At 41.1% G+C, this 16323-nt stretch overlaps 1 protein-coding gene across 2 annotated transcripts in view; it reads left to right on the top strand.

The window, feature by feature from the left end:
* The window catches only part of LOC308385851 (partitioning defective 3 homolog), a 354241-nt gene that overhangs the window by 124736 nt on the left and 213182 nt on the right, over window positions 1-16323 (top strand). For both annotated transcript variants that reach the window (XM_080865038.1, XM_080865037.1), the window contains exons 4-5: window positions 10420-10604; window positions 15543-15680. In XM_080865038.1, the coding sequence (XP_080721164.1) occupies window positions 10420-10604; window positions 15543-15680 (323 nt within the window). The remainder of the gene's footprint in view (window positions 1-10419; window positions 10605-15542; window positions 15681-16323) is intronic.

Below are 16323 nucleotides of genomic sequence, written 5' to 3' on the forward strand. Positions count from 1 at the left end.
TTGTCCAAAAACCTCTCATGTTTAGCTGTTTTCTACTTTTTCTTTGGTCATTTTAGCCTTTTTGGCCAGGGTGAAGGGAGTATCTGCCATCAAACACAAAGACAGCCGCATGTAACTATGACGGTGTTTGCTAGTTCACCTTACGTGCATTAATTTAATAACGTGGTTAGCCTACTCAGCGTAAATTACACACGAACAACATTAAGCTACTCACGCAGAGAAGAATGGCTGCTGCTGCCATCATCATCCGTCATCATTTCTGCTACACTGGCAGGGCTAGGGGCCAGGACTCTCCTCTTCGGGTTTTTGGGGGATGTTGCTAACTCCGGGACCGATAACAGGCACCACACCCGCAGTAGATGTGCTCGGTGTGAGGTCTCGCAGCAAGCTATCAAATACGGTGCATTTCTCGGCTTTTAAAAAAACGCTATGCGTCGCCAGGTGTTTCATCAGATTCGAGGTGTTACCTCCTTTGCACAGTATCACCTTAAAGCACTTGTTGCAGGCTGCTGAGTTTGCATCTTTTGCTGTGAAGTACAGCCAGACTTTTGACCGCTTTGCCTTGGGCATTTTTAATCTGCAGCAAAATAGTAAAGTATTACACATTAATGGTTACTTTTCTTAAAAGTAATGTAGTACATTGCTTAATTATTTGCTGAAGAAAGTGACTCGTGGCACTACTTGTTACTTTACTTTTTCCTTACTCTGTAAATAGTCCTAAAATGCAATGTAACATAATTACCAGTTAACCTTAATCGTAATCCTATAGTTCCACTCACCAACATAAATCTGTATCCAAATGAAGACATGCTTGCAATGTTTCTTTTAGTTTTTACAATATCAACACAAAACCGACAACGCGACATGGTCCAGTGTACCCATAGGTTTATCATCATTCTGGGTTCTTGGCTAGCTCTCTGTTAGCATGTTGTCTGTCTAGATGTTTTCAGATGTTGAGTTAGCAGCATAGCTTTGTTTCTGTCCTGAACACAGTTTGCATTTCATTATCCAAGCTTGTCCTTTCATGCAATAAAAGGACAAGCGTGCGCTTCTTAAAATCCTTAGACTGTTTTCCTTCTCTTGCACACTATTTGCTAATTCGCTAACTGTAGCGCTAAAGTGAAGGAAGGGATTTTTTTTCTCTTTACAGCTGCTCTTTACAGCTGTTGTTTTATAGATGACAATAAACAGAGTACCATAACAACTTTGTTTGGAATTAGCAAAGAGTGCATGTTTGCAAATGTTTAAGATCAGCCTAATATATTACTGCTATTACTTGCGCTTACAGGGAGAAAATGTTAGATTAGAAATCTTGCTGGTATGTGTTTGTGATATGAAGACAGACACATTAAAGCTCAAAGCCAGCCAAGTTTTCTTTGCAGCTACTCGTGGTGAATGCACTGTGCTAGCCAAAAGCCTCTTGAAGTGCACGCATCCTACATCGAGGAGCAGATTAATAAGACTGTTTAGCTGTGTAGCTTTTTAAAGCAAGCTAATCAGGTAATCTCCAACACTGAATTGACATCTCATAGGCAAGAAGCGGCTTTGATTAGCAAGAAGTCTTTGTTTATTTCAGCAGCAGCTGCTTCTTTAATATTTCCTGTCAAAGTCCAAATTCGTTTGACCGACCATTCTGAATCCTAGAATCTCACGCAGGGTTGATAGCTTTGGTCATTTTGCTACTCCTGGCTCGTGACATTTTCAGAGCAGTGTTTTTAATCATGAGTGACTTAGCCACATATCAGCCTGAGTGAGATTTATGGCCCCTTCTCTTCAGGAGCCTGTTCTTGTGGACCAGCCATAATAGAGAAACACACAAAATGGTGTTTACACGGAAGGTGCTGCCGTGGTCCTGTTTCTGGGCTGTCTGAGGGCTGTTTGCTTTGTTGATTAGCAGCTCCCCAGAGGCCTCAGTGTGGAGGGGTCTCTGTGAGTCTAGTCTACACTGGGATAGAGACGAATCCCCGATCCCACTTTTTTTTTTCATGGCTTTTGCACTTTTTTTATTTTGGGAAAACAAATCCGACCTTATGAAATTAATAATCTTGTTTTCAGATTTAGTTTCGTCATAAAAATCTGTAGTGAAGCTGGCAAACTATCTCTTGTTTGGCATCAAGCTCGAGCTTGATCACCTGACCCTGAATAAAATCAACACGGCGTCATCATAAACACGACCTGTGTCATTTTGCGCATGCTTACCCTTCTGGAAAACAGGCATATGCAGTTGTTTTGTTGCAGTCGAGGAGTCCCATGTGTGAGTGGAGTCGACCTAAATGAGTCAGGTTTGATTTGGGGAGTGAACTCCACCCCTCCCCTCGTCTCTGAGATCTTCATTGTCTAGGGAAACGCCACTCTCTCTCTCTTTCTCTCTAACACACACACACACACACACACACACACACACACACACACACACACACACACACACACACACACACACACACACACACACACAGAGTCTTTGGTGTTATTGTTGTTGAAGTGTCTAGGTGTCTGCTACTGGAGGCCTCATCTCTGAGGGCTCGAGGAAGGCTGGCATCCTCTTCTCATTCTCTCTAGTAAATTGTCTGTATTGTCTTTCTGTCAGGAGAGAAGAATCAGTCTCACTCTCTCTCTATTTCTTGTTCAGAATGGAAAAACTGGATGGTTGACTCTGCAGCCCTGTAGGGAATACGGCTCTCCCCTGCCTCAGTATTCGTGCTCAGGCAGGGTGATTAGACATCGTGCCAAACTCTAAAACTAATATGATTGACATATGAAGTTTTTCACTGAGCGCAAGAGGCATTCTGAACTTTCTGGGTACGTGATAACATCCTTATTAAACAGCAAAGTAATCGACTTGATCAAATCATGGCCTGCGCTCAGTGCCAGCGCAGATAAAAAAGATGGAAATGATCACTGTAGAGTAATCGGGCACACGCTTGAACTCTTATCTTAAGATAACATGAATACACAGAAATGGCACGGCTAGAACAGTGGAATATTTTTCCTGTAAAAGCAACTCAGTCAAGTGAAATGGTATTTTAGGCTAGTTGGAAGAATGTGCCATTCAAAGAGCTTTAGAAGTAGAAAAAGAAGGACGGTGTTATAATGCTCTGCAAAGATGACCTTTTGTGCCTTAAACATTAGGTAGATGTTGAATGGTAGTAAGCTCACATTTGACCTCTGACCTTTAAGGTCAATAAGCTGATCAACTTTGAAGGTCTAACTGGTAATAATGCTTTATAGAGCTGTATAAAAGATTGCCACTGTTTGTACTGCATAAGCATATAGGGAATGTTATATGGGGATTCTAAATATCACATTATAGTCTGCATCCAACTGTCATATTTGATCTTTATCCTTCAAGTGCGTGTCCTCTACCAGAGGCCTCGGAGTTTGAGGGTCCTGTGCAGTTAGCTTAGCTGTTCCCAGGACTGCGCTCTTCTGGACAGAGATCTCAGATGTTGTTCCTGGGATCTGCTGGAGCCACTCGCCTAGCTTGGGAGTCACTGCACCTAGTGCTCTGATTACCACTGGGATCACTGTTACCTTCACCCTACACATCTCGAGTTCTTCTGTGAGCCCTTCATACTTCTCAAGCTTCTCCTGTTCCTTCTTCCTGATTTTGCTGTCACTATGGACGTCTTCCTCTGCTTGTCCACCATTACTATGTCTGACTCGTTAGCCGTCACCATTTTGTCCGTCTGGAAGTCCCACAGGATGTTAGCTTGGTCATTCTTGACCACCCTTGGGGGCGTCTCCCATTTTGACCTCGGGACCTTCCAGGCCACACTCGGCACAGATATTTCTGTATTCTATGCCAGCCACTTAGTTATGGCGCTCCATGTATACCCTGCCTGCTAGCATCTTGCACCCTGCTGTTATGTGCTGGATTGTCTCGGAGCATAAACATACTTGTGCTTAAAACTGTGTAGACTTAAAACGCAGTGTGCAGTCAACAGAGCAATTAGCATTAAAGCCAAAAAAAGGGGGTTTGTTTTCATAAATGCCATTTAGCATCTAAGTATTTTTCCGCCCATCCATCTAGTGGATTACATCTTCTGCTCTTTGTAAAGGTCAGCAGTTGATGTTTATTCAGAGTTTGTCTCGTCTCACTCTCTGGCGTTACATCAGATTAGTTTGCCAAACATTTCACAGACGCGCACTTGAGTGGTACTCTCGACCTTGTCTGGCCTTGGGTCGTCCAGCGTCCTATTTAAGTCTAATGTATACTTCATCCCCTCTGCCACAGTCGTGGTTCCCACCACTCAGAACTGTCTTTCTCCTCCCCCCCCAAAAAAAGAAACCTTTTGTCCGTCTGCACATGATTCAGGTCAGGGTGTTTTCAGTGGAAATCTCCCCTCACTGCACACAGGGGACATCAATATGAAGTTGGTGGTTGCAGAGAGAGGGTGAAAATGGCTCAGTGCTATAATTTATTCAGACATTGAACTGGCCCAGGCTTGAAGTATTCAAAGTAGCCTACGAAAAAAAAAGCTTTTAGACATTTCATGAAGCCATGGTCGCTTGACATTTATATTTAAATCAGCCTGAAGTAAAAGCAAAGAGTCAAGAGTACAGCACAGCTACAGGTCCACGGGAGAAAATACCAAATTCACCCTGCACATAGTCTTCATCCCCGGTTTGCCAGAAGTGTCTGCATGCTTACAGTGGGCACACATTTCGATTTAAATAATAGTAAGGGCCTGACTTCATTTATTCTGTAACCTCTAGCCCACATCTTACTGTAAAGGAAAATGGCAACCTCCGATACAGCATCGCATTTCATCTTCTGTAATGTGTGCTACGCTGCAGAGTTTATGATGTCATTTAAAAATACTTTTTTTAAGTGCACCTGCTTTTCCTAAAACCACCTCAAATATTCAGGTTAAAGGATGAATCTGCTTCAAAGCAAATTGCTGTCACACTGGTCAACACTTGAAAACTTGTGAGTTTCAGCTCTGAACACTTGCAGTTTTGAGCCTTGTGACCGTTCCCTGCAGTGGCACAGCAACAGGAGAACACACTTCAGCTTGATGCTTTCAGGTGGCAATGAAATCACTAATATTAGATTAAATAGTCTAGACTCTCAGCACTTCCAAATATTGACTCTTTAGGGCTTTGGTGTTTAAAGGAGGAATATACTGTAACTTACTCGTCTTATGTTGGTATAAACAGTATAAAAGTAATTTATTTAGAAGAATTTGATTCTGTTTTTTAACCCATGTTGGGTTAAATGGTGATTATGAGTAACAGAACAATACAGAAACAGCCTATCCTCCTCACCGTGTCCTTTCTGTAACCTTATCAGTATGCTGAAGCTCTAGCTCCATTACCTTGAATTGGCAGCCAGTCAGGAGGGAAGGGCTTCTTCCAGCTTCCCAGGTATTGTGAGGACTCTTTACTTCATGCCATTTTGGTGATTGCAAACTTCCACAGCTAATACATTAGAGCTGACCCCCATTTCTTTTGCAACTAAGCTGGAAGTACATTTTTTTGCTGTGTTATTACAGAAGAAAAAGTACTGCTACTGGTTTATATTGTTTATGTCCAGCATGACTGGTGACTAAGTAGAAAAGTGTGTAGCGATGTAGTGAACTGAGCTGATGAGTTTAGGGACGTTTTAAAGAGGTCATCTCTTACAAAAACATAGAAACGGTCATTCTATGGTTTGTAAGTCAAAACTCAAGGACAAAGGGGAAGACAGGACAACGCACACACCCACACACAGAGGGGTTGATGGGTGACTGGGCACAGGTGGGAGGGAAACAGGTAAAGCTAATATTGCCAATGTTGATAAAGCAGGTAGTCATGAAAGGAAGGAAATGAATGACAACCAGGAAGTAAAAACAAGACAAAGAAAGAGCTTTACTGACAAAGTAAAATAGGGCGTTAAAAAAAAGAGACATGAAAACGAACACTAAACTTGATGACAGAGACGTGGGGTCAAAGATAACAGAAGAAACTAAAAGCACAATGAAACAGCAATGACAAAACAGATACATACAGATACACACCGGGTGTGTCGAACACGGCTCACTGGATGGCTTTGAAAAATGAGGAGGAGGAGGGCGTGGATTTTAAACTTTTAAATGTATTTACAACTTGTCCTACTGACAAAGATCATAGCTATTCATACCACTCTGATGTAATATCAATAAATGACATAAATATTTGTTTTCATTATCTGCAGAAGAAATTGCTGTTTATTTCTTACAGTTTTAGCTCAAAGGCTCGTGCTGACAGATTTCTTTCATGAACTACAGCAGCTTGATGCATGCTCAATCAGTGGGTTTTGATCAGTGGTTGTTGGTCAATGGTCATGACAATTTGCATATTAATGATCAGTGAACTCCCAGCACATTGTTCCTTCAGTGGTGCTAGTGTCAGTCACTATGGAAACCTGCAGTCAGCTGAGACTGAAGAAGTCACTTGGATGAGTGACGAAACGTTTCTCCCGCTGAAAACGCTACGTCGAGATGAACAGAATCAACTTTTGGGGAACTACAGCAGCATTTCTTCATCCTGTAACAAAACTGACATGTACTGTTAAAACACTCCTGATCTACAGACTGGCTCCTCCAGTCTGTGTGCCAAACATCTTTGGGCAAGAGATTAACCCCAAGTTGCTCTCAGATGCCTCCCTCGGAGTATGAATGAGCATGAATGTTAGATAGACAGCACTTATCTCAGAAAAGCATAGAAAAGTGAGAATGGGTGTAAATGGGTGAATGAGGGAAGTTGTATTAAGCACTTTGAGTGCTCAGGTGAAGTAGAAAACCACTATATAAGAACCAGTCTATGAATTACACTTCTTTTCTAATATTAGGATATAAAATGATGTAAAGAAAGTTAGAAATCCCTGCTTTATACTAACCTGTGGCCATTATACAGTTATATTATTTATTATTTCTACAATGAACATTCTCAAATGTACTACTAACCTCAAGACTATTTTGCTGTTTTCCATTAGAGTTAGTATTTCTATCCACATAATTTATATAAATGAATATATTTCTCCTCCAAACAAGGTGAAAGGTAAATAAAGGATGATACGGCATGAGATAATTGCCCCTGGAGAGCCCTACGTCTCTATGGTAAACTGTGGTGTGTGTACATCACTATGACCCTGTGCCCTGACCATAATCCCTCACTGCAGGGGCTGGATTAGGGCCTCGTTTTATTAGCCAGGCTCACCATCCCCCCTCCCGAGTGGTTTTGTTCCCGCTTCAGTGTGGATCGATTGCTGGCTCGGTCTGAAGTGGCAGTGCTAGTTATTAAACGTGGGATAACCAAACCCTTCGGACTGCTGGGATAATCCCATCACAAATTAAGTAGAGGGAAATTGGTCAGGGAGAGCCGGGACTGGAGAGAATCTTCATATTGTGACCTTCGTAACACAAACGAGCACAAACTCCTTTATTTGCTAGAAGCTGATCCGTAAGGATTTCGACCCACGGTGGATCAACACTTTAGCAAGCTGTCGCTAAACTGAAACTAAAGTTTTGACAATCGACTGAAACTGTAAAAGAGCCAGAGTATTATTACTTAGTGTGTAAGAATCGATCCAAAAGAGAGCCATGTGTTGTGATTTTTATACCCTTAATGCTTGAATGTTGAAGTTGTCATGGTTTCTAAGGGCCTGCAAACATCCATCTATCAACTGAGCCTTGAGGTATTATGGGAAATATAACAAGGCTTTTAATCCATACCAAGTGTCTTGTGCAAGCCCCAACTACACACAAATCTATGAAAACATAGAAAAGGTTCCCTTTAAAAGAAATACAAATATTTAATATGAATACTTTGAGAATTTTAATATGCTTTCTAACCCATTCCTGTGCCCTTTCTCTGTCTTTCTTTCTTTTTTATAGTTCTGTTGTGTGCAGCTTGCGTGCTATCTCAAAGTCATCGTGTGGAATACTACTGGATGTTAATTACCCCTGCTGTCTGAAGTGAATATCATTAGAGCTTGAACTGGACATGAACCAGCCATTACTGAAAGGGGCAAAAGTTTATTAAATGCCATTAGTAGGTCTTCAACCTAATTTAAAAGCGAACACACAATGACTGGCTGGCTGCTAGATGTGATTTCCAGGCTGCTCTGACGTAGCCTCGGGCAGTGGGCAAAAAAAAATGAAACACATTTGAAACAAAGGAATAATAGTACAAGCTGCCGGTGAGGGATTTAATCCCTCTTATTTGGGGTGGAGGTTTTTGTTATGGTTTAGCAGTGAGTGAGAAAGTAGGTTTTATAAGTTACCTGTTTCTGCAGAAGAACTCGAGTTACACCGATGATTTCCTCATGAGAAATGGCGCTTTATAAAGTTGAGTTACTCACCCAAAAAAAAAAAAAAAAAAAAAAAAAAGCAGTTTGAAAACCCTGTCATCATCTCTACTTTCTTGCTGCTGAGAAAGTTCCTGGAAGTTTCCAGATGTCATCATAAATTTATTTGCATACGAAGCCTTTCTACCGGAGTTACCGCACTCAGAGACAAAGGAGGAGGGAGAGAACTTTTGTAATGAAATCTCACCGAAAACTTGGCAACAATAAGAGTTTTTTGTAACACAAAAATGTAATTTTTTTGCAGCACTTTACGTTTACATTACCCTGAATTGACAATACACTGCTGTAATGTCACTAAGTCCTGACTATGGATTGGGAATCTGTGTCTATGTCATAATTATTCATTTCACCAAGTGTGGGAAAAACAAGACCGATCTTTGGATCGAGGACCTTATTGGGCGACAGCTAAAGATGTAATGTGTGCTTTTGTCTTCTAGGTCAGTGGTTACTAACAGCGATGACAAATTTGACTTTATGAAATGGTCATAAATTATGAGGTGCTAAGAGATCTAATATTGACGTAATCCCCAGAACACTAAAAAGGACAAGCTTGTCTTTTTAGCACCTAATGGCAGCACTCAGACTAAGCAGACACTCGACTAAGCTCCACTTCTTAGACCACATCATCTCTAGAAAAGACTTAGAGAGAGAACAACAGTTCGGGGCCTCTGAGCCCTGATTATAATATTGAGACCACGGATTTATCAGGTAGGGGAGGATTAAATGAAAGCAGTTGGCGCCAAGTAAACACTAAGTAGAGGGGATGCTTTATCAGGATATTAGCACAAGTTCAAGTAAGTGAGATAGTACAAAGGATGTGAGTGAATGAAGATGAACTGGGATGCCTTGATAAGAGGTGTTTAGTTAGTGTACTAGGTGCAGAAACACATGCTTATTTCACTGTTATTTGCAGGATTCAGTCACTATTTCTGCCTCGACACAGGTGGTCACAAGAAACACTTACAGTTGTTCTTGAATCTCCTTAGTCTTGTCACGGTGTTAAATAACAGACGAGTTGGCGCACAGCGTAATCCATGATTAGAATGTGTCGCTCCCACCACTAAGACGTGTCTCGGTTGTATCAGATGGAAGCTTAACACTGGCATATGCTCAGTGCAATGATCTGTCTATGGATGACAGGTGGTTACCCAACTATTTGCATAATTATGGGTGTAACACACAGGCTGCTAGGACGTCATAAACAAATCCATATGGCCTTTTGGGCCATATGGATTTGGGCCACCACAGCTAACGGATATACTCACCGTCTTGACTTTGTAGCAGACATCGGTGGGATTTCTCACTGAATGTTTTAACCGGAGTGTGAAATATGGAGCAACTTCATCCCCTCTACTTGTTTTGGCAGCTCTAATCAAATGTGGGAACTTTATACCAAGTTTTCATGACAGATCGGTTAATGTGGCAGCTGAAACATGGGCCAGTGTTTCCTGTGTAGTTTTCTGTTAGACGTTTGATGGAAAGAATAAATGTTGGCTCTGAGACTCAATTTCAGTCCCCTGGAAACTTCCTAGAATCAACTTGAGTTGGGTAGCACAGTGTGTAAGAATGACCTTTATCGCAATAGTCAGATCATGATATATGAGCAAGTTTCCTGCAATTATTATTGTACTTGTTATTTTTAGAGTGGTTCGACCAAGCAAGGGGTTAGATAATCACATCTAATTTTTTTCTCACATGTACTTTTATATAATATATATATTTTTATCGCTGTCTGGGTAATTTCCCCAGCCAAAACTGTGTGTATAATATATCTACAGTAATGTATTTCAGCACAGATGGAATCAAGCCAAGCTAAACTTTCCATCGTGGAGTTGCGCAGTGTTGTTTTGGGCTTAACAGACCTTTCATAAAAACACGAGTACTTGTAATCACCACTTCCCATGTCTCAGCTGACATTTCATGGAGTGCTGTTAAGGAGGTATAGCAGGGGATGTAGCAGCACCTCCCAAAAATGGGCAACTTTTTGACGACCAAGGTGAAAAGCGAGCCGCTTAATAAATCGATAAAGCGGCAAGTGGTTTGATTTTGCTATAATTCCTTTTCTTTGTCTTTTGTAATCCCCTCCACAGACATGTCTCTCAATGTCCGTCGCAGTAGTGATCCCGCACTGGCTGGCTTTCCTCCAGGCGAGGCCCCGGTTGCTCCAGAAGAACCGTCCAGAAAAAATCCAACTCGCTGGTCCACAACCCCTGGTTTCCAGAAGCCCAACCATAAACGAAACCCCAGCAATGAAACAGGGAGCCTCGAACAAAAGGTAACTACACCTCCTGTGGTAATGTAGCCAATAAACTGTGCACGAATGCCTCAATGATACCTGGTATGATGCACCATTAAGTTGTTAAGATCATTTATTGGAATCTAAATGGTGTCAAAATGCAATAGATCAATAAAGTCTATTTTTTAAACTACTGTGAACTATTACATACTTATTCCAGCAGCACCTTGCCCAGAAGATAGGGCTGCTGATGTACGGGTGCTGCATCAATTATAATGCCCGAGATATGTGCTCTGAAATCTTCCCAACCTCCAGTCTCTGTTTTCAACTTACTCCTTTCTTCCCTCATTTTCATTCCTTGTCTCCTCTGCGCCCCAAATCAAAGAAATAAGTGTTAGATATGAAAGTTGTGCTGCCCTGCTTGCAGATATCCAGCAGTAGCATAGATAGTGTTTATCTGAAACTAGTTCCATCTGATAACACCCCTTCTTGTCATCCAAAAGGATTAGCGGAGATTCTTAAACACATTCCCTTTATTACAAATTCACCTTCTTGGTGCTTTTAAGCCTCTGATTATTAGTCAGAAAAAAATAAAATGAAATAAAACACACCTCAGGTACTCCGGTGCATCCTCCCTGCTGCTTCTGAAAGTAAAAGAAAGCCAATTAACTTCTCACAATGGCTGCCGTGCTGACAGCCCTTTACTTCTCACTGAGGGAGAGGTATGTTCCCATCAAACGGGGATGTTACAAATGGGGAAATTATTGAATGTTCGAAATGTGAAACATCAGCTCTGCGTGTGATTAGCGTGTCTGGGAGAAGGGGCTGATAGAGACACTTTAGTTGTCACGGCCCACAGAATGTAAAAGCAAGAGTGTGGGCTGAAATCAGAGCTCTCATTTTGTTAGTGGGAATTCTGTTCTGAACTACTGAACTGAGCAACTATGTATGTTTGTGTGCTTGTACTGAATATAAAAATGGGAAAGCAGAGGATCAGGAGTGTTGAAATATGACTTTGAATTTCATTGACTGTATATGGATTGCATGTCTTTAGCCCTTCTGTTACGTCCTACCATGCATAGAGGATTCCACATCCACAACGATGTTTGTAAGTTGTGGATCGTGGATAAATATTATTATGTTGATGTAATAAGAGGATTCCAGATTATGTACACCGCCACACACTAAACAGACGGATACGGTAGTTTAAACTAGAAGTTTCTATTAGTTTACTTTAGTCATACATAAAGCAATGGTTTAACCCTTTATAGGGCTCTCATTAAAACACGTAGACATTAAAAATTTCAACCCTGGCGTGTTATTGGGGGATATTTCAGGACTTTTTCACATGTGTGATTTTTTAAAAAAAAGTTATTTTACAGTGCAAATCAAGATTCCTTTCCTGTTTATGGTATACGTATTTACCAAAAAACAAACAAACCTGTATATAAGACCTGTAGGATAAACACAAATATGTTTATAAAGCCATGTTTTTTATGAACATTGTTTTTTTTATTCACACTGGCAATTTTCGTAAATATAACACACATATCAAATAATTACTGAATAAATTTTAGTAATAAGTAATAAGATGTACTGTAAAAATAATCACCAGTTATATACCATTAACTGCTATACTAGAAAACTGCAATAAGGTCATGAAACAAACCAAACTACACACTCAGTTTTGATGTTATGACCACAAGTACGGTATGAGTGTAATGTAGGGGTAAAAAAAATTTAAAGCTTGAAATGCAACAGGCTGTGACTGACTGGTCAGATACAATAATATCACTATCTGTCACATAACCTGATCTTTTGTGATTGGCTGGGAGAAATTCCTCATAGTTAGTCGTGGGGAGGACAATTGTTTTGTCCACTGAAGTCACCAAATATGGCTTCTTGTCCAATAAAAGGTTAAGACGATTCCTGTAAAAAACCTTCCTGGCAAAGCAACATTTTACATGGCGAGTTCAAAGTTATTATGACCAAGCCACTATAAATCAATAATTCCCTTAATAATGTTCAGCTGCCCAACTTGTAATGTTGTGTCCCATTTAGTTCTTGACTCCCATCTGCAGCAGTTCAGATGTTATCTGAATGTAGTGCATTTTAAGACACCATCCTGCCACAGACGCTTGAAATGGCATGGTGTGAAAAGTGACGAGCTAACAGCAGGATGCTGTCATTTTTATTCAGCTGACAGAACCAGACTTTTTTCAACTACAAAGGGAGTCTTAGTCCTTGTAACCCTTAATCTATTTCTTGCACCAACTGCCATATATTCATTTCAAGTCTGTTTTTATGAAATTAACAGCATATGTTGTAAGAATGTGTTAGTCAGCATGTGTAGTATTTGTTCTTGGCACCATATTTTTGAAAAGGAACATCCTTCAGCATTGCCAAAAGCAACTTACTCATAACAAAGTCTCTTCACTGTCTAGGATCGTTTCCTTTTACAGACTAAAGCCAGCCACGTGTTCAATTCCCCAACTAGTCTGAAAACGGCTCAGTCAGACTCAGTTTTTCTGCTAAATCTCAACAATAAAAGTCAGTGAGAGTACTCAGTCATCGGCTAGCACTGTAAACTCATCACATCTGCCAATGACTTTACAATACTTGGTATTTAGGGTTATCTGCACTTAGCAAAATCACCCATAGGGATTAGACCTTTAATACCATCCGGCCCTGTATGCTTCAAGAAAAACTGAACAGGATGGAGGTGGACCCCTGCCTGGTGGCTTGGATCTCCGACTACCTCACCGACAGACCACAGTACGTCAGGCTGAAGGACATCACGTCTGACACAGTGGTCAGCAGCACAGGAGCACCACAGGGAACTGTGCTGTCCCCTCTTCTCTTCACCCTGTACACCTCTGACTTCTGCTACAACTCTGAATTATGCCATATTCAGAAGTTTGCAGATGACACAGCCATCATGGGGTGTATCTGGGATGATCAGGAAGAGGAGTACAGAAGTCTGGTGAGGAACTTTGTCGCATGGAGTCACACAAACCACCTGCAACTCAACACCTCAAAGACTAAGGAACTGGTTGTGGACTTCGGGAGGTCCAGAGAAGGTCCACTACCGGTTCAGATAGAGGGGGAGGAGGTGGAGGTGGTCAACAAGTACAAGTACCTCGGGCTGTGGGTGGACAATAAACTGGACTGGTCATGCAACACAGAGCACCTGTATAAAAAAGCCCAAAGCCGACTGTACTTCCTCAGGAGGCTGAGGTCTTTTAACATCTGCAGGAAGCTCCTGAGGATGTTTTACCAGTCAGTGGTTGCTGGAGTACTTTTCTATGCTGTGGTGTGCTGGGGGAGCAGCACAGCAAAGAAGGACTCATCCAGGCTGGAGAAACTGATCAGGAGGGCTAGCTCTGTGGTCGGCATGAATCTGGACACTCTGGTGACAGTGGCAGAGAAAAGGACACTAAAGAAACTGCTGGACATTATGAACAATGCTGGGCATCCTCTGCACACGGCCATTAACAACCAGAAGAGTCTGTTCAGTGACAGGTTGCTTCTCCCAAAGACAAGAACTAACAGACTTAAAAACTCCTTTGTCCCACACGCCATCAGACTGTTTAACTCCTCCCTGGAGGGGAGAGGGAGGGGAAACAGGAGGACAAAGGAGGGGGGAACAACTAAGCTGTAGTGCCTCTTCACCTCACTGTGCAATACCTTTTGTGCAATACTTTTGTAAATAGTCAACGGTGCAATAGACTCAATACTTGAAATGTGCAATTCACTTGTATTTTTATTTTTATTCCTATTTATTCTATTTATCCCCTTTGTATATTTTATTTATATTTGTCTCTGTATTTATATATGTGTGTGTGTGTGTGTGTATATATATATATATATATATATATAATATTCTGTAACTCTGTAACTTCTGTCGGTGCTGTGCTTTTTTGGAAATCGAATTTCCCAGAGGAACCCACCCGAGGGATTAATAAAGTTCTATCTAATCTAATCTAATCTAATCTAGACAGTCAGTTTGAGCCTCTCTGGTATCTGGCTTTCTCTACATTTTATGATCTGATGTGTCGTAAAACTCTGTGGAGGGGGGTCCTTTGTCGTGCCGTGTCTGAGGCTGCGATGGGTATCAGGGCTGTCTCTATACACAGGCCAGTTGTGCAGCTCAGTTTTATAATTCTGTTATGCCTTCATCAGGCCCCTTGCATGTCACATTCAACTGTAGCCAAACACTGCTGGCTCTCCCTCCCATTCTTTTAAGCTCCTTTGTTTTTGCGTTGTTTTGATATATTTGCTATTTTGTGATTTGTTAAGCAACTATGTGTTCTCTTTCAATTGTGATGTCTCATTAAAAATCCCCAAAATGTTTTTTTTTTCGCTCTTACTCTTTATATGCTGTTTTTGTGACTAATCAGACCATATATGGTTGCTTTTCTACTTGTTTGTCTTGGTGAATCACTTGGCTTTGATTTTAATTATTGATTTGCTTTCTCTTCTATTCAAAAAAAACTTCACTCTTGACCTTCAGCTGCTGAGATTCCTAAGCCAAGGCTAGCAAGTGTGGAATATTATCTTTTGTGCCTGGGTGTGTTTTTTTTGCTTGTGGCCAGTGTAATATTTTATGCTCAAGTATGCTGATGTATGACATTACCTTGGCAGGAGCTTTGTGAAGTTGTTTTGGGTTTTTTTGTAATGATAAATCCTAGTTGGAGCTGTCTTGTTATTAAAAAGGTCCTCAAGCAGCTCAGGTGTGGCTGTAATGAAATATCAGGAGCAAGGGTTGAGTGAGAGTTAACTGAACCACAAAGATGGTACAGTCTTCAAAAATCAGGTTCGTCCTGGATTTTAGATAATTATGTACCAAATTTCTTTCTTCTTCTTTTTTTTTTTTAGAAAGAGTATTTATACGAGTGCATTAAAGACTTCTTCTGATAGCAGGACCACAGTGGTGTACAATTTTTAATGTCTCTGCCTTTTCCTCTTTCTTTGCAGGGCAGAGGAGCCCATGCCTACCGTAGTCTTCCTCGTGATGCGAGTGGCTGGTCCACTCAGTTCCAAAGAGAGATGACTCGATCTTCCCTTAGTGCCAACCATCCAATGGTAGATCGATGGCTCGATCGACAAGAACAGGTTTGTTGGTGGACAATTAAGGAAATTGGAGACTCTATGGTTTATTTGTGGTTTGCAGATAAACAACTTTATTGCTTGACCAGTTCATAGAAGCTTGTATTTTTCACCACAGCCACCACTGGTTGGTCTAAAATAAAACAAAACAAGTTGGTTCACTTGGTGATGTGCTGATACAAAACTGACCTGGCTTGGTACAAGAGGATCTGCAGATTCAGATATTTGGTGTATGTGCTTAGCAATCAGTGGTGTTGAGCTAAAATTTCAATATCTCTACTTGAATATTGCTTAGAGGCAATGACTTGGAAGGGTTTTTGAACTTTGGATAGTGGGCTTTCTTGCTGTAAATTGATCAATGGATACAAAATGTGTTGGTCTAGAAATTAAGCGGGCATACACTTGTTCTATATAGTACAAGCCTTCGGGTTTTTCAAAATGGAACTTGTTAAGGTTCAGTTACACTTCAGTAAAAATAAGACAGTGACCTCCTTGCAACTCAGAAAAAAACTGCGTTTGCCCTGTGATTGCAATAAATTTTTTCATATAAATATACCTATTGGGAGGCAACTGGTCTCCAAGGAGCCACGGTCCAGCTCAGTCTGACTGCAATCACCCTCGTACAAATTGTCAAAGTGTCAGGGCTCTG

This window comes from Rhamphochromis sp. 'chilingali' (genome assembly GCF_963969265.1).
Source record: "Rhamphochromis sp. 'chilingali' genome assembly, chromosome: 18".
In the NCBI taxonomy this organism is placed as follows: domain Eukaryota; kingdom Metazoa; phylum Chordata; class Actinopteri; order Cichliformes; family Cichlidae; genus Rhamphochromis; species Rhamphochromis sp. 'chilingali'.